The sequence below is a fragment of the Neltuma alba genome, unplaced genomic scaffold, assembly GCF_004799145.2.
Source record: "Neltuma alba isolate B1F8T4 unplaced genomic scaffold, ASM479914v2 tig00011277_pilon, whole genome shotgun sequence".
Lineage (NCBI taxonomy): Eukaryota > Viridiplantae > Streptophyta > Magnoliopsida > Fabales > Fabaceae > Neltuma > Neltuma alba.
Window position 1 is genome coordinate 1,514,517 of NW_021635987.1, and position 27,006 is coordinate 1,541,522.

Genomic DNA, 27,006 nt, shown 5'->3' on the forward strand with positions numbered 1-27,006 from the left:
TATTCAACGTGACTAAAAGGCATAGAAAGAAAAGAAGAGCCTAATGCTTCAAACAGTACTTCATGTAGCTGGCAATCATTTTTGGTGGGTGAAACGCGGCGTGGAACCTCCCCTCTCCCTTACAGTCCTCTTATCATCCTCTTCTCTAATCCTCACCCTCCATTTCATCTTACGGTCACGAAGCACTCAATAAAATGTTGAGATTTACACATATAAATAAAACATTTTACTGTTTCATGTTAGAATGAAAATTATTCTCACATATTAAATAAAACTCAAGGCAAGTTGTGTCACTCACATGGGTACGTAGAGTTTTCGAAAAGGGGCTATTTTTAAAGGGGACAAAAGGCAGTGAGATTTTATTGAGTGTTTCATGACCTTAAAATGAAATGAAGGGTGAGGATTGGAGAAGAGGATGATAAGAGGACCATACAGGAGAGGAGAGGTTCCTGTCGCCGTGAAACGGGGCATGAATTTCACCAGAATCCCCTCCTCAGCTATGTTCTTTACAATTGCATCATTGATCAATAATGGAAGAGACTCATAATCTTAATGCATGTTAATAATTCGTTTAAAGGAGTCAAGTCGACGGCGCTTAATGTAGCCACCTCATTTCTTCATTGTTTCATTTCACTTTTTCTCCACTGACTTTCCTGCAGAGGCAGCAGAAACTTCATAAATCTCTCTCTCTCTGATAGTTTTCATAAACCAGATTCTCCGTCTCTCTTTGATCGCCAACCCAGCAATTGACAGGTAACTTTCCGCCCCATATAACTGCTCATTTCTTGTTTGGTTTAATTTGATTGATGCGGTGATGCTGGTTGCTCCGCTTCCAACGGATTCTTCTTCTTCTTCTTCTGAAAGAAACCATTGATCGTTCCAACTCCAATATTTTTGAAGCCCTTGCCGACGCAAGATTCAAGCCAATAATGTCGACCGATGTCTTCCCGCACAAAACGACAAAACTGGGAAGGAGATTGAATGGAAGAGATTCAAACTAAAATAACCACACAAAAGAAAAAAACTTACTTTCAAACAATTAAATAACTTATCTCCACTTTCTCATGTTTCAACTTTTCAGAAACAAAATGCTTCAGCGATTCGAAAATTAAATTTGATAAAGTGATTGATCTTTTCTTTTTTAAATATTCTTTTGATATATGTTATAAGTCTCCCATTGAAAAATCCTATAAATATTGTGTGGTTTATGTCTTTTGGGATTGGGTTGTCTCTTTAAGTTTATACTCATCACATTGACTCTTTCTTTAAGGGTTTGATAATCATCACATTGGTTACACTGGGGAATCTCATGAGTGATTTTCTTTTCTTTTTGCATTTAGGGGCATGCGTTTGCATGTTATTCGGCTCTAATTTAGACTTAATTCATAGATATCAAGGTGTAAGTCAGATTCCTATTATAAGTCACTTATATTACTAGGAGAAAAGTTTGGTCTCAAACATGTAGAGGTTATTAATGACCATTTTCCAATATTACCTATATTTAATTTTGTTGGAAAGAGAAAAACATAGGAGACAATGCTAAGAATGATCTATAGATAAAGAGAAAGAAAACAATATTTAATAAGGACAAATTTAAATAATTTTATCAATTTAAAACATGTTAAATGCTATCTCTTAATATTATTCGTCTGGTCTTAAATATAAGATTCTTTTTATAGTGTAGATTACACTATAAAAAGTGTTATATATTTAAAATCGAAGGAGTAGTATATAAGAATAAGTTGTAAGTAATTTATAACGGGGACCGTATTTTGGGTAGTTGACTCTATATGCGTGTGTCACATAAACAGGTGCTAACAATTAGCATTGCCCCACTTAGACGTTAATTTATTTTTGTAATAGTTACCTTAAAGGCCGGATGTGTCTATCACAGAATCCCTTGATTGAGAGAAGCATGAGGAGAAGAAGAGACGACCTCAGCGTAGGCTCCCAGAAGGGTTGTTGCTCTCGTCTGCTCTGCCATAAGACTCATGATTCAGTAATTAACTTTAATTATTAGTATTATTATTTGGAATTCGATTATTAACTTTAATTTTTGTTTGATATCTTAATGCTTGTTAATCATTCAGTAACCCTTTGTTTCGTTTCGTTTCACTCTTTCTTCTGCAGCGAAAGCCTCATAAATGTTCCTCTCTCTTCACCGATCTTTGTCATAAACTAGATTTGTCATCTCTGTTTCGCCAACCCAGCAATTCGCAGGTAACTTTCTTCTCCCCCTACACCTTTTTTCGTTTTTGATTTGACTAGTCATGATGCTGGTCGCGGCAGTTTAACGGAGTCTTCTTCATTCTTCTTCCTCCTCCTCCTCTTCTTCTTCAGAAAGAAACCATACCCACAGACGATTCCAGAGTTCTGGTGAATAATCTATTAAGCCAGCAGGGTACGCCTTAATCTTGTCATTTTTCTGATCCTTTTTTCTGCCGCAAATTCTTTCACTTTCAATGGGAAGATATATGTTTTATATTACATACCACTCTGGATCAAAATATGAGTCACTTGTAGATATAAGTTTTGATTCTAAATATAAGTCACTTATAACATGTTTAATGTTTGTTTTCTAATTTTATTCTTATTTAATTCTCAGTGGAAAGGAAAAAAGAAAGCAGCGGGATATATTAAAATGATTTGTAAACATAAGGGAAAAGGGAAACTTTAGTAAGGATAAAATTAAAAAACTTTATTAATTTCATGCATTTCTTGGTATATAATAACGTGTTACAAGTGACTTATATTTAGGATTAGGGTAGTATTCAAAAAATAAAAGAGGTGTATTAAAGAAATGGGACTTTTTTTATCAACACAAAACAAATTACTTCCCACCAAGAAATGACGTCCTTCTTTATTTGGAATTTCTAGTATTTATGGAATAATTCATAGTATTAAAAGTCCCTCAAGTCTTATATTTTCTTTTATATATTCTTATTCCTATGATCAAAACCGATTTTGAAGCAAAAATCCAAGCTTTCCCGCTACCTTCAACTGCAAAGTTAGATTTTGTGATTAAATTGAAAAGCTTTCCCATTTTTAAAAAGTTAAATAATTATAAAGAAAAAGGGGAAAAAACAAAAATATGATCTGCATTATTCTTAAGGGTATGAGGGCCAATGAATTATCTTTTGATTCTTGAATATATTTACAACTTTTATGGTCATTCACAACAAATATTAACCTGTATAGATCCTTTCATGTGTTTGTGTAATTTAAAGGTTGTGTAGGTAAAAGATATGAGGTGTTCTTGAGTTGTCAGTGTAGCAATGGCACTCGTGAAGGGAATTTTCTTTCCGATCTCTATTCATCTCTGAAGGAAGCTGGAATTTCCGTACTCAAAGATGACATCTCAAGTGAGCTATTGCATAGCCCTACTGAAGGTTCTGAAATTTCAATCATCGTCTTCTCTAAACAATATCTTAGGTCAGCAATTTGCCAAAAGGAACTAATAAAAATCATGGAGTTTCACGGAGCACACCAACATGATCATGTAGTTCTTCCCATATTTTATGATGTGCGTCCGTGTGAATTTCGTAATCTATTTACTAGTACACCCACTGACCATCCAGCGTCAAGGTGGAAGGCAGCTACCAGAGAAGCTGGAAGCAATTATGGGTTTGTTGGGCCTCATTTCAACTCCAAGTAATTTATTTATCTTTCCATTTTACTGATTCTTTCTGTGTGTGAGGGAGATTTCTTGTCACAATTTGCTATCTCCGTTCTTTAATATAAAAGCTAGTTTTAACTTTCAATTTGATTTTAAATATAGAACCTCAATTCACTTTGTCTCTTATATTTATTCTTTTTTTAAAGATAGTGTCCTTGTAGTAGTTGCAATTGTTATGGATTTCATCAAATAATAGTACTAGCTAGTTAATACATATGATTAATAAAGATATTTTAGTGAAGATAACACTTATTTATTATAAATAACTAAATTAACTAATTTTCTTAATATACTTAAATTAGTCAACTAGTTTTTATATTAAGGATAAGAGGTAGTATAATCATTAGTTATTAAAATATAATTGTGATAATGTTGATTCATAAAATTAATGTGTTGGGTGGACTGTTCGCTTTCTAGGAACTGAATGTTTTGTAGTCAAACAGCAACACAGCAACAGCAGCAGCAACAATAACAACATTAATTACTGTTATACAAAGCGTGCTTTTTCAGGCTATAGTTGATACTTTCTCCTGTCTTATATGTAAGCTTTACTTTTAGAGAAGAGTCTAGTCCAAAATATAGGATTTATTTTTGAGTTTATCTGAGTAGTTATTACTTTTTTTTTATTTTGTCATTAGTTGACTATATTTAACACACTCTCTCCCATTAATATTACCCTCATGTATTCTCTTTCATCATTTTTTTCATTTATTGCCTCTCTCATTTACTCTCTTAATAAATAAGGGTAAATTTGAAAAAAAAAAATATTCTTGACCTATTTGTTATTTTTATCTAATTTTAATTACTAGTTTGTTAAACATGATTCGGTCATTTGCAACTAATATATAGGACTAGAGGGAGTATGAAATTGTTTTTCCCCCCTGTATACGTTTTTAAGTCAGAACTTATAGCAATCAACTAAGCACATACAATATGATAACACGACGACTTATTTATTATGTGTTTGTTATCATCAAAACTTTTAACAGGCAACAACTTTAGGATGCAGGACATGCATAATTTCTTTTTATTCATGTTGTGTAATGGAATCTTAATTTATTCAACAAGATTAACATAGATCTATGGTTTTGTGTGATAAGATTAATAGCGCAATGGTGTTTAATTTCTTGATAGAATATATATGTTGCTCTTGATACCATTATTCTGCTTTATTTGTAGTCATGCTTGAATATTAATCAGTGCTCCCTTTTTTGCTATTATATCTTTCTTTATAATTCACAGGAATGAAAGTACGTTTATTCAAAATATTATAGAGCGTGTTCGTCAGATATTGGATGGGAAAGATTCCAAAGATGGCCTAGTTGGATGGAAGTCACAAGTGCAAGAAGTGATTAAAATGCTTCAAAAGCATCAATCAAAAAATGCTCTCTGGATAGGGATATGGGGAATGGGAGGTGTGGGCAAAACAACTATTGCCAGACTCATTTTTGAGCACATTCAGTACGAATTCGAGCGTGCATGTTTTCTTTCAAATGTCAGGGAAGCCTGGGAGACGGGAGGCCCATATGGTTTAATAAGAGAACTTGTTTTGGCAATGCGTGACCGAACAGATCTAATGGTAGATGAGGTGGACGAAAAACAGAGCCTGGGAAGAGCTTCCGATCATAAGGTACTTCTTGTGGTTGATGATGTGAATGACGTGCAGCAGCTACGTTCTTTATGTGGAAATGTTCATGGTCAAGGGAGCATAATAATCATTACCACAAGAGATTCACATATATTTCAAGCTTTTCATCGAGTGGACTATGTGTATAGCGTAAAACATTTGAGCGATCATGAGTCTCTTGAACTTCTCAGTAGAACAGCATTTAATCAAGCAAGTCTTGAAGCAGAATTCATCGAACTTGGCAGAAGATTGGTGGCTTATACTGAGGGGCTACCACTAGCTCTTAAGGTCGTTGGCTCTATTATGAATGGACGGTCACCGATAGAATGGGAGTCAGCATTGATAAAACTAAGCACAGATCTCCCTCGTGATATATACAACACACTAGAGCTTAGCTTTTACTCTTTAGATGATGATGAGAAAGAAATATTTCTCAATATAGTTTTATTTTACATTGGGGAGGACAGGGATGCTGTGATCCAGAAGTTGGATGGCCGTGGATTTAGTGCTAGCATCGGGATAAGAGCCCTGGTGAATCGAAGCCTTGTAACAATTGATCACAACAACAAACTTAGAGTGCATAATCTGTTGCAGCTCATGGGAAGGCAAATAACACGTGAAACTTCACAAAATGTCATTCTAAATAAAGGTATGTTTGTGGTTTTGGGAGGATACATGTAGCTTATGTATTGTCAAACATGTATGTAGCAGTGATAATAAATACTATTATCCATAATATTTCTGACATTATTTTATAATATTCAATTATAAGAATGTCTACAACATATTAATTAAATAGGAATTTAATTTATTGATATTATGTATTTTTAAAATATAACATCCAGGTCATAGGTATGAAGTGTTTTTAAGTTTCAGAGGTGACGACACTCGAGCGACTTTTACTTCACATCTTTATACAGCTCTATGTAATGCTGGCATTACTGTTTTCAAAGATGATGTTGAGCTTCCTAGAGGAAATCGTATCGACAGAGAACTATTACAGGCAATTGGAAGTTCAAAAATTGCAATCATTGTCTTCTCTCGAGAATACGCTGCATCTAAATGGTGTTTGGAGGAATTGTCAATAATCATGGAGCTTCATAAATCAAATTGTCAAGTGGTTCTACCTGTGTTTTATGACGTAGATCCATCAGAAATTCGTAACCAAACTTCTAGTTTCGGAAAAGCATTTAAAGATCTTATAAATAGAATTTCACCACTAGAACATCAAGTTTCCAAGTGGAGAACAGCCCTTGTTGAGGCTGGAGGCATTGCAGGGATTGTTGTGCTTGGTTCAAGGTAATTTGTTACTCTTAATATCTATGGAATATAAGTGTTAACATTAATTTTGCTTCATACCGAGTAATTTTTGTATTTTTGACTTCTGAATTTTTTATATGTTGCATGAGAAAGAACTTCTTATTGCAAAATAAAGCCTTTTTTTAAAAATGAAAATCATAAGTATGCATTGCATGAAGTCTAAAAAAAGCCAATAACCATCCCAATACAAAATGGCTTCCATCCAATTTTACATGCGTGTATATGTGTGTGCATATAAAAGGATGGGATCAAGATCTTAGTCAAGAAGAAAGAAAAATATTTGATGATTTGAGGAACAAGAAGTGATTTTGTTTTCTTTTGTTTATTTGATGGAAACTATTTAATAAATGTTATCTTTTTTTTGCCAACTAATAAATGTGATCTTTTCCAGATTATGTTATATGAAAATCAATTTATTGAGATTTGTTTTAATTACTTAAGCATAGCTTTAAGGCTCTATAAACACGCGCTAAATCTCTTGCTTGTATACCTTATCATTGCCTTCTGATCTCATGTTTCTTCCTACTTCTCCCTAATTCTCTGTGTCTCTTCCTAATTCTTTCCTCTCTTTTCCTTCTTCAATCTAAATCCTATAAATAAGCGTGACATTTATTCATACAAATTATAGTCTTTATAACTAATTGAATGTTTGTTTTAATATATTTTTGTCTTACATTGCTGCTATTAACTAGGTCCTGTTGCTTTGATCTATAGTTTATTCACAATATCTCCTCTTCTCCAAACACATGTAGCCTTCAATACACACACACACACACACAAAAATCCAATGCTCATTTCCTATTATGCTTATATGATTTGCAGGGATGAAAGTGAAAATGTGAAAACTATCATTGAGAATGTTTGTGATATATTGGACAAGAAAGATTTGTTTGTCGCTGAGCACCCAGTAGGAGTGGATAATCGCATGCAAGAAGTGATCAAAATGCTCCAAAACCATCCATCTGAAGATGTTATTATGATAGGGATATGGGGAATGGGGGGTACAGGCAAAACAACTATTGCCAAAGCCATTTACAATGAAATTGGTTGCACATTTGAGAGTAGAAGTTACCTTTCAAAGATCAGAGAAGTTTGGAATCAAGGAAAAAAGAACCAAGTGAACTTACAAAACCAACTTCTTTCTGAAATATGTATGACAACAAAAATAAAGATAAATAGCATTGAATCAGGAATAATCACATTAAGGGATAGACTTCACCATAAAAAGGTACTGGTTGTGCTTGATGACGTGGATGAGTTAGTCCAACTAAATGCTTTAGTTGGAAGCCGTGCCTGGTTTAAACCTGGAAGTATAATAATCATCACCACTAGAAATCAACGCCTACTCCTTCAAGTGAACTGTGGTGTTTATCTAATGAAGAATTTGGATGACAGTGAATCTATTGAGCTTTTTAGTTGGCATGCATTTAAACAAGAAAGTCCTAAAAAAGATTTCATTAAACTTTCAAGAGATATAGTTGCATACTCTGGGGGACTTCCATTAGCTCTTGAAGTCATTGGTTCCTATTTATTCGATAGAGATGTTGAGGAATGGAAGATTGTATTGGAGAAACTTAAAAAAATTCCCAATGACAAGATACAAAAGAAGCTTAAAATAAGTTTTGATGGTTTAAGTGATGATTTGGAGAAAGAAATATTCCTTGATATATCTTGCTTCTTTATTGGAATGGACAAAAATGAAGTGACACAGATATTAAATGGCTGTGAATTGTTTGCTGACATCGGAATCAAAACCCTTATTGAGCGAAGCCTTGTATCCATTGATGAGAAAAACAAACTTGTTATGCATGATTTGTTGAGGGACATGGGAAGAGAAATAATTCGTAAACAATCTCAAAAGGAGCTTGGGAGGAGAAGTAGGTTGTGGTTTCAAGAGGATACACTTGCTGTATTATTCGAACACATGGTAGGCCGTATTATTTTCTATTACGTGTATTGCAAGAAGCACAAATGAGCACTAGTTGATTGATCATATAAACCACTTGATTTTGTCTCTCTTATAGTATGCATTTTAAAACTCATTTTGTATAACACAAGAACACTTATTTTCAATGGGTTTCTTTTTTTTGTAGGGAACAGAGGCTATAGAAGGACTGTCTTTGACATTGTCACAAAGTGAAAAAATGCATTTTCAGACGGAAGCATTTAGGATGATCAACAAACTCAGATTGCTTCATCTTGAAAATGTACAACTAAGGGGAGGCTACAAATACATAAGTAGAAATCTGAGATGGCTCTGCTGGCATGGTTTTCCCACAAAATACATTCCTAGCAACTTTTATCAACAGAATTTAGTTGCTATTGACTTAAAATACAGTAACCTCACACAAGTGTGGAAGGAACCCCAGGTATGTGAATTAATACTTAGTTGGTTCTTTAATCCGTATTTACAAAAAAATTAATAAATAAAAAATTGCCAAACTATTATGACAGAGAAAGCCTAATTTCTCTAAAAAAAATTACCAAAATACTTCAAATTTGTAGTATGCGTAAATAGTTTTTGTGAGATATAGTATTATTGTAAGTTCTTTGCTCTACCAATACTTGACTTAAAAGCTTAGATAATTTGTTAGTAGTAGCTTCAAAATTCCAGGGATATGGAATAAAATAGGGATTTGAGATGTGTAGATATATTACACTATTACAGTCTTCATGATATGGATCTTTATTTTAGATTTTTTTTTCATAACTCCTGAGTGATTCATCCCTTGCTACTATTGAAGAGTAAAGCTACTAGATTCTTTATTTCACATTAGCATCACACCATCATATGGAATTTTGTGTTACCTTTTCTAGATTAAGTATTCCATATTCCGTTTTTCCCTTTAATAGTTAAATTTTCAATTGATTGAAAACAATGTTTTTAGTTAAGAATTTTTGGTTTAGATGAAGGATTTCGCATGTAATTGTTTCAAAATAATTTGTTATTTATTTTTTTAAAATGTTAATATAATCCCTTTTTGAAATTAAATTTTTTTGTTGTAGCTTCTAAAGACACTGAAAATCCTCAATCTCAGCCACTCTCATTACTTGGTGCAAACTCCTGATTTCTCAAAACTTCCAAATCTTGAAAAGTTGATCCTCAAAGATTGTCCAAGTTTATTCATGATACATCACTCTATTGGGCTCCTTCATAGACTTCTTTTACTAGACTTGGAGGATTGTATTGGCCTTCATAGTCTCCCAAGAAGTATTTACAGATTGAAATGCCTAAGAACTCTCATTCTTTCTGGTTGTAAGAATATTGAAAAGCTAGAGGAGGACATAGAGCAAATGGAATCTTTGACAACTCTAATTGCTCCTGCAATAAAACAAGTGCCCTTTTCTATAGTGAGACTAAAGAGCGTTTTGTATCTATCTATTTGTGGTCATGAAGGATTATCACATCATGTGATTCCTTCTCTTTACCAGTCTTGGATGTCCCCAACAAAAAATCCACTACCTCTTATTCCAACACATGTGGGCATGCCATCATCAATTTTGTTGAATATGCTAAACAGTATCCCTAGTTCTATAACAGCTCCTAGCAGTGAACTAAAGCAGCAAAGTCCTTTGTTGGACGATGGATTGGAGATTCTTGATTCTTTATGTACCACAAATTGTATGGACAGCTGGAGGCTTAAAAATTGCTCCGAGTATCTTTTAATTCAAATTGGAAAGAATTCTCAAGTCTTTCATACACTTTCAGAGAGCGTTTCACAGGTTCTCTCTGATGTAATTGGATTTTCTTTTTTATTATTTGAGAAAGATTGCTGCATGCATATTATATAATTAAATAAGTGTCCGTGTTTCCATTATTATGCAGGGATTGAATCTTACAAAGTATAATGATGATTGTGTTCTCCTCGGTGACAATTATCCCTATTGGCTAACATTCAAGGGCGAAGGAGATTCTGTAAAATTTAAAGTACCTCCATTTAATAGTCGTGATAAGTTAAAAGGAATGACTATTTGTTGCGTATATTTCCCCTCAAGTGATATGGGTAACAAGGCATGCAAATCTTGTATAATTAGCTTAATGATAATAAATTATACAAAGACAATCACTCTGCGCTACACGCAAGAGTCACTCACTTCATTTGAAGAAGTAGAGGGGAAGGAAATAATGTCAAATCTTGAATCAAATGACCAAGTGGAGGTGATAGTAGCTTTTGAGAAAGGATTCTTGGTGAAGAAGACAGCTATCTATTTGATCTATAATGAGTCATTTGATAAGCAGATGGAGCCTTCATCGTCTAGAGCTACCAATTTGGCTTGAAAGGAAATGAAGATTTGAGATTTGGAAACTTTCTTCCATTTTTGGTGGCAACACTTTTTCTAAAGTCAGTATATTTTCATTTCAGAACTCAAACTTGTCTATATGCATGGTTGTACGTAAATGATTACATTCTCCTATTTGTGGCACTGTTTGACAGATAATGTGGTGGGATTTTCCTTTTACTTCTTCCTTTTTCTTCCGTTGGTCATTCTTTGATAAAATCAAAATAAAATTGTCGCTCAGATATAATAATAAACAAATATAGTAATGAAAATTTAGACTAAATTGAGGAGCAAAAGGTTTATTATGATTCTTAGTATACTTGATGAGAAATTAAATGAATTAACATATTTTTTTGACTTGTTATTAATGACAATGATTGTTAATATTTTTATTTTTGTTTTATCAAATAATGAGGTTCGTGTATTATACCAAAATACATTAAGTTTCCTGATGAGACTCAATGTATCATTAACTTACCATCCAACAATGAGATATGGGATAACTCTAATTTATCTACCAGCCTATTCTATATACTCATAGGTTCCAATGTAGCTATATATGAATGGGGTATCACATTCTCTATATATGTTCTCTAATAAAATAAAAACAGAACCAAAGACTATAAGACACAAATGTAGGATCCTGTTCCGAGGTATATATCCATTACGCAGCAACCACATTATAAAACGGACAGCAACAGAGCAAATTGCGACATCACAATAACAATTCAACTATCCAAATATAATTACCGATAAGGTCATGGGAATCACACTTACCTTATTCACTAAAAATCATATATAGCTGAAGCTTAGCGTCACACATATCAAATTAGCTACAAAACACCGATTGATCACTCTAAACATGAAAAAAAAAAAAAGACAAGAAGAAAAGACGGGAAAAAGAAGAAGACAAAATCTGAGGGAAATAATTAGAGTCAGAGACAGGGTAAAGTGATTTTTTTTTTTGGTACAAAGGGGAAAGTGAATTTTTGTACCTTCCTTTTTCTCATACTCAAGAGGCTGTGACTTCATTCTTGGCCCAATACATACGATATATCTAGCCCATACTCACTTGGCCGGCCCATTCCACTCAAGATCTGTATCATCCATTACATCCATACCTTCAAGTTCAGTTCGCTTTAAAGTCACGAGAGTTGTGTTTAATGGAATAGACTAGTATATCATAATATGATGAATCAAGATTAAATTTTTATTGAAACAAATGCTCATATTTAATACTTGATAGTGCCTCAAACAAAATTTCCTCTAATAAAAAAAATACTTGTGCTAAGCGTAAAAAAAAAAAAAAATCCTCGCTTTAACAAAAGTATTTTGGCTGGTCAAAACATAAAGTTTCAAGTTCAAATCAGTACAAGTACCCAACAAAAAAAATTCTTTGAACGAGTTGCTTCAAATTGAGCCTAACAATGATGTGAGCTAGTTAGTCAATCATATAAAAAAAACAATTTACATATTTTTGGGTTTTGTTCAAATTAAATATGTTTGCATGTATAAACATGTCAATGTCAGTTGAGTTTAAAACCTAGCATAAACATGACAGGCGGTGTTGTATCAGGACAACCCATGGCTTGCAACTAGCCTTTAACTCACTTTTTTAAGTTCACCTTAAACCTGTTTTTCTTCTCATGTGAAATAAATTCACTTTAAAAAGAAATATATGCGAGACTAAAGATTCCTCCAGCTCACATCTCACACTACTAGCCATCTGTGTCAGCATTAAATGATGTTTATCTAAATGCATATGACATCGAAGTCACAATACTTGTGGGGGAGCCAAATTGAAGACGTGTGCCTATTTGGAGATGAAAAGTAAGCGTGAGGTGGGAACCATATTAGTGAAAATTTTGTTGGATACACTATCAGGTATTAAATATAAGCACATCTTTCAATAAGGATTCAACCTTGATTCATCATGTTTTCCATTAAACACAACCCTCGTTACTTTAAAGCAGGCTGAACTTGAAGGTATAGATGTAATGGATTATACAGATCTTGATGGAATGGGCCGGCCAAGTAGGAGTATGGGCTAGCTATATCGTATGTATTGGGCCAAGAATAAGATCACAGGCTTTTGAGTATGAGAAAAAGGGAGGTACAATAATTCACTTTCCCATTTGTACCAAAAAAAAAAAATCACTTTCCCGTCTCTGACTCTAATTCTTTCCCTCAGATTTTGCTGTCTTCTTTTTCCCGTGTTTTCTTCTTGTCTTTTTTTTTTCGGTTTTTTTTTCAATGTTTAGATTGATCGATCGGTGTTTTGTAGCTACTTTGACATGTGTGATGGTAAGCTTCAGCTATATATGATTTTTAGTGAATAAGGTAAGTGTGATTACGATGACCTTATGGGTAATTATATTTGGATAGTTGAATTGTTATTGTGATGTCGCAATTTACTCTGTTGTTGTCCGTTTTATAATGTGATTTCTGCGTAATGGAACAGGATCCTACATTTGTGTCTTATTTGTTTTTTCATACGAGTTTCTATTATGTACTTTGGTTCTGTTTTTATTTATTAGAGAATATATATAGAGAATGTGATACCCCATTCATAGATAGCTACATTGGAACCTATGAGTGTATAGAATAGGCTGGTAGATAAATTAGAGTTATCCCATATCTCATTGTTGGATGGTAAGTTAATGATATACATACATACATACATATATATATATATATATATATGAGTCTCACGAGGAAACTTAATGTATTTTGGTATAATACACAAACCTCATTATTTGATAAATAAAAATAAAAATATTAACAATCATTATCATTAATAGCAAGTCAAAAAAATATGTTAATTCATTTAATTTCTTATCAAGTATACTAAGAATCATAATAAACCTTTCACCTGTCAATTTAGTCTAAATTTGTGTTACTATATTTGTTTATTTTTACCTCTGAGCTACAATTTTATTTTGATTTTATCAAGAAGTGACCAACGGCAGAAAAAGGAAGAGGTAAAAGGAAAATCCCACCACATTATCTGTCAAAGAGTGCCACAAATGGGAGAATGTAATCATTTATGTACAACCATGCATATAGATCAGTTTTAGTTCTGAAATGAAAATATACTGACTTCAAAAAAAGAATCGCAGCCAAAAATGGAAGAAAGTTTCCAAATTTCAAATCTTCATTGCCTTTCTAGTCAAATTGGTAGCTTTAGATGATGAAGGCTCCATTTGTTCATCAAATGATTCATTATATATCAAATAGATGACTGTTTTCTTCACCAAGAATCCTCTCTCAAAAGCTACTATCACCTCCACTTGATCACTAGATTCAAGATTTGATATTATTTCCTTCCCGTCTGCTTCTTCAAATGAAGTGAGTGACTCTTGCGTGTAGCGCAAAGTGATTGTCTTTGTATAATTTATGATCATGAGGCTAATTATACAAGATTCTCATGCCTTGTTACCCAAATCACTTGAGGGAAAATATACGCAACAAATAGTCATTCCTTTTAACTTATCATGACTATTAAATGAAGGTACTTTAAATTTTACAGAATCTCCTTCACCCTTGAATGTTAGCCAATAGGGGTAATTGTCACAGGGGAGAGCACAATCGTCATTATACTCTGTAAGATTTAATCCCTGCATAATGATGGAAACATGGACACTAATTTAATTATATAATATGCATGCAGCAATCTTTCTCAAACAATAAAAAAGAAAATCCAATTAGATTAGAGAGAACTTGTGAAACCCTCTCTGAAAGTGTATGAAAGACTTGACAATTCTTTCCAATTTGAACTAAAAGATGTCTAGAGCAATGTTTAGGCCTCCAGTTGTCCATACAATTTGTGGCACACAAAGAATCAAGAATCTCTAATCCATCTTCCAACAAAGGACTTTGTTGCTTTAGTTCACTGCTAGGGGTTGTTAAAGAATTAGGGATATCGTTTAGCATATTCAACAAAATCGATGATGGCATGCCCGCATGTGTTGGAATTAGAGGTAGTGGACTGTTTGTCGGGGACATCCAAGACTGGTAAAGAGAAGGAATCACATGATGTGATAATCCTTCATGACCACAAATAGATAGATACAAGATGCTCCTCAATCTCGCTATAGAAAATGGCACTTGTTTAATTGCAGGAGCAATTAGAGTTGTCAAAGATTCCATTCGCTCTATGTCCTCCTCTAGCTTTTCAATATTCTTACAACCAGAAAGAATGAGAGTTTTTAAGCATTTTAATCTATAAATGCTTCTTGGGAGAGTATGAAGGCCAATACAATCCTCCAAGTCTAGTAAAAGAAGTTTATGAAGAAGCCCAATAGAATGGTGTATCATGACTAAACTTGGACAATCTTTGAGGATCAACTTTTCAAGATTTGGTAGTTTTGAGAAATCAGGAGTTTGCACCAAGTAATGAGAGTGGCTGAGATTGAGGATTTTCAGCATCTTCAATAACTACAACAAAATTATTTAATTGCAAGGAGGGATTATATTATCATCTTTAAAAAATAAATAACAAGATACGTGGAAACAATTACATAATTACATGTAAAATCCTTCATCTGAAACGAAAATTCGTGAGTGAAAACATTGTTTCCAGTCAATTTAAAAATTAACCCTTGAAGGGAAAAAAAGAATATGGAATATTTAATCTGGAAAAGGTAACACAAAATTCCATATGATGGTGTATTGCCTAGATCTATAGCAAGACGAATAAAGCGAATGTGAAATAAAGATAATCTAGCTCAAGCATTCAGCTTTATTCTTTAGTAGTAGCAAGGGAAGACTCATTCATAAGCTATAAAAAAAATCTAAAATAAATATCTATATTAAGAAGGCTGTAAATAAAAAATCCAATAAAAAAAATCCATCTTTTATTCAGTGTCTATGAACTTTGAAGCTATTACCAACAAATTAACCAAGCTTTCAAGTCAGATACTGGCAGAGCTAAAAACTTACGATAATACTTTATGTCACAGAAACTACTAACCCATGCTACAAATTTGAAGTAGGGAAAATCTCTATAAAACCGGCTAAAATATATAAATCCAAATTAAGGCATACACTTTTATCAAATTCTTAATCAAGTGGTGAGATCTAACTTATGATTTCTACATATTGTCAAATGTATAAAATGAATCACTTTAATAAAAAAAATAAAATTCATTATTTTATCCCTTCTATCTCTCATCTCTTATGATTATTTTTTGAGAAAAAAATAATACAAGTGATTTTATAGTGTTTAAAATTTGTATGTATAACTAAGCTTCAAAAATATTCTAATAAAACATTTTAAATTACAATATGAATAGCCTTGAAATAAATATTTTTTATTTTCTGTTTGTAGATATTTATTTTAAGATCTTAAATATTTTAATGACATGAAATATTTAAAATTATATTCTTATAATTTACTTTAGTTTTATTAGCTAAACCTTCGATTCAGAAAATAAAAAATAATTTTTATTTTATTCTGCTCTGAAATATTATTTATATCAATTACAAATATTTTTTAAACAAAATATTTTTCTCTAAATATTTATTTAAAGGGTCTTATATTGTAATTTAAAATTTTTGATTAAAATATTTTTGAAAGTTTTAGTTATATGCAAATTTTAAACACTGTAAAAATTACTTATGTGTTTTTTAGTCTCAAAAAGTAATCATAAGATATGAGAGACCAAATTAATTTTTCTTTCTAATTAAAGAGGACATTCTATTTATTCAGCAACATTCAAAAATTCCTGATAAGGTCACATGGCTTAATTAAGAATTTATTAAAAGTGTACGTCTTAATTTAAATTTAGATATTTTAGTTGGATTTTATTAGGATTCTCTCTTTGAATTTTTTTTAAAAGAGAATCAGGTTTTCTGTGTCATAAAAATTTAGAGTTTGTTTTTTTCAATTTCAGTTGTTGTTATGACTAAAAAAGCCAACAACTAAGTACTAATTTACATACCTGGGGTTCCTTCCACAATTGTCTGAGGCTACTGTATTTCAAGTCAATAGCAACTAATCCCTGTTGATAAAAGTTGCTGGGAATGTATTTTACAGGAAAGCCATGCCAGCAAAGCCATTTGAGATCTCTAGAAATGTATTTGTAGTCTCCTCTAAGTTGTACATTGTCAAGACAAAGTAATCGAAGTCTCTTCATATTCTTAAATGTTTCTGTCTGAAAATTCATTTTTTCACTCTGTGACAGCTTCAAAGACAATCCTTCAATAGCCGCTGTTCCCTACAAAAATAAAAGCATATTGAAATTAAAGTGCGCACTTGTGTTCTATGTTTGCCAGAAAGCAAACTAAGTCACTAAAAAATGAGTTTTTAAATGCTTACAATAAGAGAGAAGAAATCAGATGGTTTATATGACCAATTTATGGATGCTCGATCATTTGCGCTTCTTACAATAAATGTTAACAAGAAACAGTAAATACTGAATAGAAAAACTCCTACCATGTGTTCTAATAACACGGCAAGGGCATCCTTATGAAACCATAACCTACTTCTCTTTCCAAGCTCCTTTTGAGATTGTTCACGAATTATTTCTCTTCCCATGTCCCACAGCAAATCATGCATACTGAGCTTGTTCTTCTCATCCATGGTTACAAGGCATCGCTTTGAAAGGGTTTTGATTCCAATATCAGCAAAGAATTCACAACCATTTAATATTTGCGTTACTTCATTTTTGTCCATCCCAATAAAAAAGCTAGATATATCAAGGAATATTTCTTTCTCCAAATCATCTAACCCATCAAAACTTATCTTTAGTTTCTTATGTATCTTGCTGTTGGGAATCTTTTTAAGTTTCTCCAATAAACTCTTCCATTCCTTGGCTTCTCTACCAAATAAATAGGAGCCAAGGACTTCAAGAGCTAATGGAAGTCCCCCACAATATGCAACTATATCTCTTGAAAGTTCAGTAAAATCTTCTTTAGGACATTCTTGTTTAAATGCATGCCAACTAAAAAGCTCAATAGATTCCCCTACATCCAAATTCTTCATTAGATAAACACCACAGTTTATTTCAAGAAGTAGACGTTGATTTCTAGTTGTGATGATTATTATACTTCCTGATTTAAACCAGTCACGACTTCCAACTAGAGCATTTAGTTGGGCCGACTCATCCACATCATCAAGCACAACTAATGCCTTTTTATGGCAAAGTCTCTCCCTCAATGTGATTGTTCCTGATTCAATGCTATTTATCTTCATTTTTGCTGTCCTACATATTTCAGAAAGAAGTTGGTTCTGTAAGCTCACTTGGTCTTTTTCTTGGCTCCAAACTTTTCTAATATTTGGAAGGTAACTTCTACTCTCAAACATGGGACCAATTTCATTATAAATGGCTTTGGCAATAGTTGTCTTGCCTACGCCACCCATTCCCCATATCCCCACAATGACAACATCTTCAGATTGATGATTTTGGAGCATTGTGATCAATTCTTGCACACGATTATCCATTCCTACTGGATACTCAGCGACAAACAAGCCTTTCCTGCCCAATATATCACAAACATTCTCAACAACAGCTTTGACATTTTCACTCTCATCCCTGCAAATCATATATGCATTTATAAAGAAAATGAGTATTGGTTCTAGAAAGTCAAGCTACATGTGTTTGGAGAAGAGGATATATTATGAATAAATTATAGATCAAAGGCTTATTAAAAAAAAAAACTATAGATGAAAGTGACACGACCTACGCAGTAGCATTGATAGGAGGAGAAAATATATTAAAACAAACATTCAGTTCATTATGAGCAGAATAGTTTATATGAATAAATATCACACTTATTCATATGATCTAAAATGAGAAAAGGAAGAAGAGAAGAGAAAGAATAAGAGAGAGAATTTGAGAGAAGCAAGGAAGAAATATGAGAGAAGGAAATGATAAGGCATACAAACAAGAGGTTTTAGGGCGTGTTTATATAGAATTTATCCTTTAGTAATTAAAACAGATATCAATAGGAGTGACTTTGATATAAAATAATCTGAAAAGGTCACATTTATTTAAAACTTTACTGAAAATCACAGAGAACAAGATTATTTCTTGTTCCTCAAATCTTTAAATATTTTTCTAATATTTTTCTTTATTCTTGACTAAGGTTGTGATTCCATCATTAAATCTATATATCTATACAAAATTGGATGCATGGAGGCCGTTTTGCATTGAAATGGTGACTAGCTTATTTAATTTTAGGCTTCATGCAATGCATATCATGTGCTTATAATTTTGATTAAAAAAAGGCTCCATTTTGCAATAAGCTCGTTCACACACACGGTTAATTAGTGGCAATATAAATAATTCAGAAGTCAAAAATGCCAAAAAAAAAACTTGCAATGAAGCACAATTAATGATAACGCATATATCTTGTGCTAAGTTGATTTTTATAATAAGCCATGCATGATTCTAGGAGGAGTTTGCTAGCCCCAGTACTCGATTTGATAAAATATTCACCGAAATTGCGAGCGGAAAAAAACTGTACCGGCATGTGGAACAAGCTAAAGTGTGGCGTGTCCCTAATAATGATGCCTTGATATTCCGGAAAGACGAGTACCATGATACTCCTTGTTATAGTGAAATATGCATTATTTAAATATAGTTTTAATGATTTAGATTTAAAATTTTTAAATAAAAAAATTATTTTTTTAAATATCTTACAATTAAGAGATTATATTTCTTTTGGATTATATACCTATTAAAAAAAATATTTTTCAAAAAGTAATAATTTGAAAACTTAAATCTTGACCGTCGATTTTAAATTTGTAAAGTTGGGATTTGATGAGCATCATGATACTCACTATTGTGATGAGTATTGAAACTAGTTCTTGATATTCCAATTATTCCAAACAATACACATTTTTTGCCAGCACAAACAATATACATATACATACATATAAAATACACATAAGGTGTCCCAATCAAAAAGCAAATAAAGAGTAAAAAGATTACCTGGAACCAAGTACAACGATGCCCGCAATGCCCCCAGCTTCAGCAAGGGCTGTCTTCCAGTTAGAAACTTGATAATCAGGGGGTGAAATTCTTTGTATAAGATCTTCAAATGCTACTCCAAAATTAGAAGTTTGATTACGAATATCTGCTGGATACACGTAATAAAACACGGGTAGAACCACCTGATCATTTGATTTATGAAGCTCCATGATTATTGACAACTCCTCCAAACACCATTTAGATGCAGCGTATTCCCTAGAGAAGATGATAATTGCAATTTTTGAAGTTCCAATTGCTTGCAATAGTTCCGTTTTGATATGATTTCCTTTGGGAAGCTCAACATCATCTTTGAAAACAGTAATACCAGCATTACATAGAGCCGAATAGAGATGTGAAGTAAAAGTTGCCCGAGTGTCTTTACTTCTAAAACTCAAAAATACCTCGTATTTATGACCTGATTATTATATTTCAAAAATACAGAATATCAACAAATTAAGTTGTGATTTAAAATAATGTTATGATATAAACATCTTTCTAATTTAAGATTATAACATGTCAGAAATATTATGGATGATACATGCATGCTTGATAATATGTATGTAAAGCACATGCATTCTCACAAAACCATAACTTACCCCGATTTGGAAGCTTATTTTGTGAAGTTTGACGTATTATCTGTCTTCCCATGAACTGCAACAGATTATGCATTTCAAGTTTGTTGTTGTCAATGGTTACAAGGCTTCGATCCACTAGGGCTCTTATCCCAGTGCTAGGGTTACATCCAAGGCCATTCAGCTTCTGAATCACATCATGCATGTCTTCCCCAGTATGAAATAGAACTATATTTAGAAATATTTCTTTTTTATGTTCATCTAAAGAGTCAAAGCTGTGCTTTAGTTGGTCGTATATATCACGAGGGATATTTGTGCTCGGTTTCATCAATGCTGACTCCCATTCCATCGGTGACCGCCCATACAAAATGTAGATGGTATATAGAATAGCTAGGGGCAGTCCCTCAGTATAGGCAAGTATCATTCTTCTACAAAGTTCGTTGAGTTCTCCTTCAGGACTTGCTTGATTAAATGCCTTTCTAGCAAAAAGTTGAAGGGACTCATGATCAGTCAAAAGTTTCATGCTATGTATAAGGTCCACTTGAAAGGCCTGAAGTAGATGTAAATCTCTTGTTGTAATGATTATTCTACTCCCTTCACCAAACCAGCTTCCCCGTAAAGCACGTAGTTGCTCCAAGTGATTCACATCATCAAGCACAATAAGTACCTTCCTTTGGAAAGATATTATATTCAACTTGAGGCATGCTGATTGATCAACGCTAAGCATTGTCACCGTATCTGTTCCTTCATTGAGAACTGAATGAAGATTTTGTAGTAAAGAATCTGTGCCTTTCCTCTCCCAAGCTTCCCTGACATTTAACAGAAAACATGCACTCTCAAATTCGAATTGAATGTGGTCAAAAATGAGTCTGGCAAGAGTTGTTTTGCCAACACCTCCCATTCCCCATATACCTATGGAAACAACATCTTTTGTTTTGTTATCTTGGAGCATTTTAATCACTTCTTGCACTTGAGAACGAACTCCAACTAGGCCATCCGTGGCAAACGGGCCTTTTGTATTCAATATATAACGAACACACTGGACAATATGCTGAGTATACTCACTTTGATTGCTGTGAATTATTAATAAAAATAAAAAAAAAGCAGAAGAGCAATGGTTGGTTAAGCATGACTGCAAAATATTTGGAAAATCGAAAATAATTAAAACACAAAATGAAATGAAAAATAAATTACTTGGAATTGAAATAAGGCACAAGAACCCCATAATGGCCTCCAACTTCACTAAGAGCTGTCCTCCACCTTGACACTTCATCTTCGGTGGGTGAAATTCTTTGTATAAGACCTTGAAATGCTTTTCCAAAGCTATATTCTTGATTACGAACTTCGGACCGATCCACACCATGAAATATGGGAAGAACCACCTGATCATATGCTCTGCGAAACTCCATGATTTTTGTGAGTTCCTCAAGGCACCTTCTGGAACTAGCATAGTGTTCAGAGGGGATGATGATTGAAATTTTTGAACCTTCAATAATGCTTCGCAGCAATTGAGTAGAAACATCATCTTTGAAAACGGAAATCCTGCCCATCCTTAGAGATGAATAGATACAGGAAGCGAAATATTCTTGAGTCTCTACACCTCTGCTAAAACTCAACACCACTTCGTATTCATTGCTTCTAGGACTGTCTTTGTTGTAATTCTCGAGTTGTAACGTGCCTTTTTAAAAAAAAGCAAAAAAACAAAGAAAGAAAACTCAAGAACTCCTCATATTTATTGCTTACATTTTAAATTACATAAACACCTACAAATGTGTACAGGTTAGGTTCAGCTAAATTATGCTGAATTAGGCTTCTATTCGGAAACCAATTCCATTAAATTGGCTTCCACAGGGCAGCAACTAGAGCTTCTGGTGTCAAAGAAGAATGCTTGTTTGGAGTCTGGAGGAGATAAAAGAGAAGAAGATCGACGGTGGTGGCAAAAAAGTGATGCCGGTGATGGCAGTTGACGGCTTCTTTTTACGTTTTTTTTTTAATAATAAATAACAAGCGCAATTTGAACTTTCGGTAACAGGGATACATATATATCTATATATATCTATATATATGTGCATAATAAAATTCTACAAAAATTTCATTAGCATTCCAAGCAGTCGAGGCAATGTTGGGCGCCTTTGGATTCGAATTATTCTTCTTTTTTTTTTGCCAGACCCGAGCAGATTTTTCAAACCCGCTTCCATTTCTATTTTCGGATCCATTTCCGTTTCTTGTTGACCAACGTCCAGAAGGCCCAAGCCCATTAAGGGCCCATTAATCTATTATTTTGTTATTTCAAATATTTATTTCTTTAAGATATTTTAGGAAAATAAGATCAGCTAATGTATCTGATTTCATCTAGATTAGATTTATCCAAATTCATAAGTTTTCTTTTTTTATATTTTTCAGTTATTTTCTATTAGTATATGTACCAACCCTACGATTGAATAAAGTCTTGAAGCTCAGAGTTGATAGCTTGGCCGATTTCCTTCATTAATCTTCATTTCTCCTCCTCTAGTTTTTAATATAGGACCTAATCGTTAAGTTAATTTTAGTCTTAAATATAAGACTTATTTATCATATTTATTAATTTTTTTAAGTTATCCCTATAAATACTCCCTCAATAATCAAGTAAGTGAGGGATGAAGGATATTAAAAAAGATGATTATAGTGTTTTAGAAAAAACATATCATATTTTTTACAATTAACTAACTTACGTAACTTTCTTAATCCAATCAAATTAGTTAAATAAATTTTATATTAAGGACGAGAGAATTATATATGTTCACTTCTATCTCTTTTATAAATTTCTAGTGTATGAAAGGAGCCAAAAGATTATTTCTTGGTGGTAATTAATTTCTTTTGTGTTAATCATGAGGGATAATTAATCCACAGCTCCTTATAGTTTCAACTAATTTTGAATCAGGTCCTTATAGTTTTTTTTTAATTTTTATCAGATCCTTATACTTTCACCTGTTTTTAATTAGGTCCTTATATTTATTTTTCTTTTTATCAAGTCCTTATAAGTTCACCTTATTTTTAATTAAGTCCCTGAATTTTTTATTCTTTATTTTATAAATTCTAATAGTACTATTATATAAACATAAAATAGTATATGTTATTTAATATTAGTTTATAAACAAGAATATTCTAAAGATATTGAATTATTATAATGATTTTAATTTTTTCAGCAAAAAAATTAATTGTTCTAAAAATTTTCCTGAATTAATTAATTCTATTACTTTTTTATCACATAATTATTAATTTAATTATTAATATTTTATATTTCAGTATTAATCTATTTAATTAAGCTTATATTTAATTAATAAATAAAAATTAAAACTACATGGACCTGATTAAAAATTTAGTAAAATTATAAGGATTTAATTAAAAGAAAAATAAATGCAAGGACCTAATTAAAAAAAAGTAAAAATATAAGGACATGATAAAAAGAAAAAAAACTATAGGGACCTGATTCAAAATTCATTGAAACTATAAGGACTTGCGGATTAATTAACCCTAATCATAATGTCCCTATTTGATTTCTTTTTAACACACGTCTTTTATTTTTCAAGTATGACATTTAAAATATCTCCCCACCGAAAGTGAAATGATTAACGGTTACCTTGCCGTGTCATAGGCATATTCACCTGACCCATCGAATTTTCCGTCGGTATGGGATTCAAAGATATTGGACTGTTGGAATGAAGAAGAAGAAGAAGTAGAATCCGTTAAAAGTGGAACAACCAGCATCATCATCAATCAAACCAGGAAAAAAAGTGCAGGTGGAGCGGAAAGTTACCTGTGAATTGCTGGGTTGGCCACGAATGTAGTTGATGATCGATAAAGATCAGAGGGGGGAGAGAGAGAAAGAGACTTACGGGTTGGAGATCAAGAAGTAAAATGAAAAAAAAATGTATATAATACTCCTGATGTATCCAATCAGCGGTTTGTGGAAAAAGAAACGGGGAGCCGCCCTTATGTCAGCCATTGACTTGACTCCGTTAATTGTATTTTTAAAATATACTTTTTCTATCCTATTAATAGAGAGAGAAAACAATTTTTAGTTATATTTATAGGATACTGAAAATTTTTTTTTGTATAGGTATACAATTTTACTATTTATTTATTATTATATTGATTCTATCTATATGAAATGTAACATATACAACTTCCGGTCCTTAATATAAGATCCTATTTAACTTTTATTTTGGTCCTAAATATAAGACCCCAATTTACTTTGTCTCTCATATTTATATATTTTTTTCAAAGTAGCCCTTTTAATAATAATAGTTTTAGTCAATACACTTAATTAATGAGGATATTTTAGGAAAGACAACACCTATTTAGGACAAATAACTAACTCAACTTGCTTCCTTGATCTCTTCAAATTAGTTAACTGGCTCTTATAATTAGGACCAGAAGTAGTATTAAATAAGGATAAAGTTAAAAACTTGTTGAATTTTAAATGAAAATCAATGAAGTTTAAAATTTTTCTTGATTTATGTGAAACATGTTGGAAGTGATTTATAAATAGGATTAGAGGAGTATTGAACTTTTATATTTTAATTACATGTACACTTTTATTAACTCTTTAGCTATAAGCTCTTATAAATTTATATTCTGAATATCTATGACAGTATTAAATATCACAATTGAAAGATGCGTGGAGCCTTCCAGAGGTCCCACTTGCGTCGGCAGTCAACAGCAGTATTGACTCGACATCATCAATTAGCAAGGAATTAAAAGAATAAGTAGAGAAAACATATCAAGCGGGCAGCTTAAGATTCGTAAATTTTCCGTTATATAAATTTATCCAATTACATATCAAATGGACTTCATCCAAAATAGAAAAAAATTTATTATTTTAAATTATATTAATCACTTTACTACCTTTTTTATTTTGTGAAAAAACTTAACCAACTTTTTTTTTTGTATTATCAATATCAATAAGAGGGAGTATATCCATACAGTTCCGCAGGAGAGGTGAGTCTCTTTCCGCCTGTCCATGTGGATGCGTTGTTTTTGGTCGCTGTGAAGGAAAAATGACAAAACCATCGCATTAATATCTCTTTAACAATTAACAATTGAAAGAAATACGAGAGGCCAAGATTCCATGTGGGAGGAGATATTAATTGGGCAGTGGTTTCGTCTTTAGAGTAGGTGAAAGAGGGACTTTTTCTTCTCTTTTTGTTCGCTTCTTATTTCAACCATTAAAATTCTGATTTGAATAATTTAGATTTTATATTATATAAAATATTATTATTATTATTTTAAATGATCTTGGCATAAATTTAATATTTTAATTTTATTTTTTCATAATTTTATAAAATATAAAATCTGAACCGATCAAATTATAATTTTAGAAATGATTGATATGAGAAATGGATGAAAATGGAGAGAAAAGAAAATAGAGAGACCTCTCTCCTATTGAAAAAAAAGTGGCTACCTAGTTGATTCTATACTCATTTGATATCACTTATATATAAAAGCACTTATCAACATGTTTTACGTAAATGAAATAAAACTTTTTTAACATATTTATCTCACATTCTGTAAACCACAGTTAAAAAACTGTTTCTAGTCATTCCAAATAGTTTTGGATCCATTAAATTTTGTGGGAATGTACTGGGAAGGCCACACCGTTATGAATTCTCGAAAATGTCCCTAAAGAGTAAAGATAGAGAGGACTCGACCAAAATACAAAATCGAGAGACTAGAGCCATGCAGTATGCATCAGTCGTGTGAAGTAATAAAACGAAATGCAAACGCTAGGGAAAAAGAAAACGAAATGTAAAATATTATTTTCATAAGTATCGCCAACTCGATTGAAACATTAACTTAACACCTGTTCAACTAGTTTTGTTTTATGTTCTTAGTATTCACTCCGATTTTATCTATAATCTTTAAATTTGAATTTGAAGAGGAGTGTAATTAATTTTATTAGTGATAGAACCTACAATACTGGCCCAGAAAAAAGTATAATTAGTGAATTGAATAACAGGTCCGATGCGCAATGACTGGGGCCCAAATATTTGTATTATGCACAGGTAACAAACCATATCAAAACACCCCAAATGGGCCGCGGCCTTACAGGCCCAGTACTCATAATACACGACACACTCTCAATACTCCCCCTCAAGTTGGAGGGTGAAAGATACCAACAGCATCCAACTTGGATAACATCCTGTTCAAAGTTTCTACTCCTACAGACTTAGTGAGAATGTCAGCTTCTTGTCTAGAAGAATGGATATGCTACAGATTGATTAGCCATTGTTGGAGTTTCTCACTCATGAAATGATAATCAATTTCAATGTGTTTCGCACATTCGTGAAATATTGAGCTTGTTGCAATATGCATAGCTGCTCTACTATCACAATGGATATCAACTGGTTCTAAATGTTTGACCCCAAAATCTTTGAGTAAGCCAACTATCCACACTATTTCTAAGACAGAAGAGCCCAAAGCCGTGTATTCAACCTTGGCAAAATACCTGGAAACTGTAGCATGTTTCTTTGTCTTCCATAGCCTCCCAACTTCAAGAGATGGCCTATGACCAAC

General features: G+C 32.5%; 3 protein-coding genes across 3 annotated transcripts; 1 reads left to right on the forward strand and 2 right to left on the reverse strand.

Moving 5' to 3' along the window:
* Positions 1–1,879: 1,879 nt before the first annotated feature.
* Positions 1,880–10,225, forward strand: LOC114711137 (TMV resistance protein N-like). The gene is made up of 10 exons (XM_028895485.1): positions 1,880–1,999; positions 2,131–2,220; positions 2,290–2,401; positions 3,228–3,432; positions 4,919–5,952; positions 6,149–6,602; positions 7,446–8,550; positions 8,717–8,992; positions 9,630–10,143; positions 10,188–10,225. The coding sequence occupies exons 1-10, from the start codon at positions 1,880–1,882 to the stop codon at positions 10,223–10,225; spliced, it is 3,948 nt and encodes a 1,315-aa protein (XP_028751318.1).
* A 3,825-nt stretch (positions 10,226–14,050) lies between these two features.
* Positions 14,051–20,531, reverse strand: LOC114711138 (TMV resistance protein N-like). The gene is made up of 7 exons (XM_028895486.1): positions 20,476–20,531; positions 19,841–20,294; positions 17,341–18,439; positions 16,847–17,122; positions 14,625–15,341; positions 14,432–14,521; positions 14,051–14,287 (listed from the first exon to the last, which is right to left on the reverse strand). Exons 1-7 carry the CDS (start codon positions 20,525–20,527, stop codon positions 14,051–14,053), a joined length of 2,925 nt encoding a protein of 974 aa, XP_028751319.1. The 5' UTR covers positions 20,528–20,531.
* Positions 20,532–21,180: 649 nt separating this feature from the next.
* LOC114711139 (disease resistance protein RML1B-like) lies at positions 21,181–22,001 on the reverse strand. Its single transcript, XM_028895487.1, has 3 exons — positions 21,646–22,001; positions 21,364–21,524; positions 21,181–21,260 (listed from the first exon to the last, which is right to left on the reverse strand). The coding sequence occupies exons 1-3, from the start codon at positions 21,999–22,001 to the stop codon at positions 21,181–21,183; spliced, it is 597 nt and encodes a 198-aa protein (XP_028751320.1).
* Between the last annotated feature and the right edge of the window lie 5,005 nt (positions 22,002–27,006).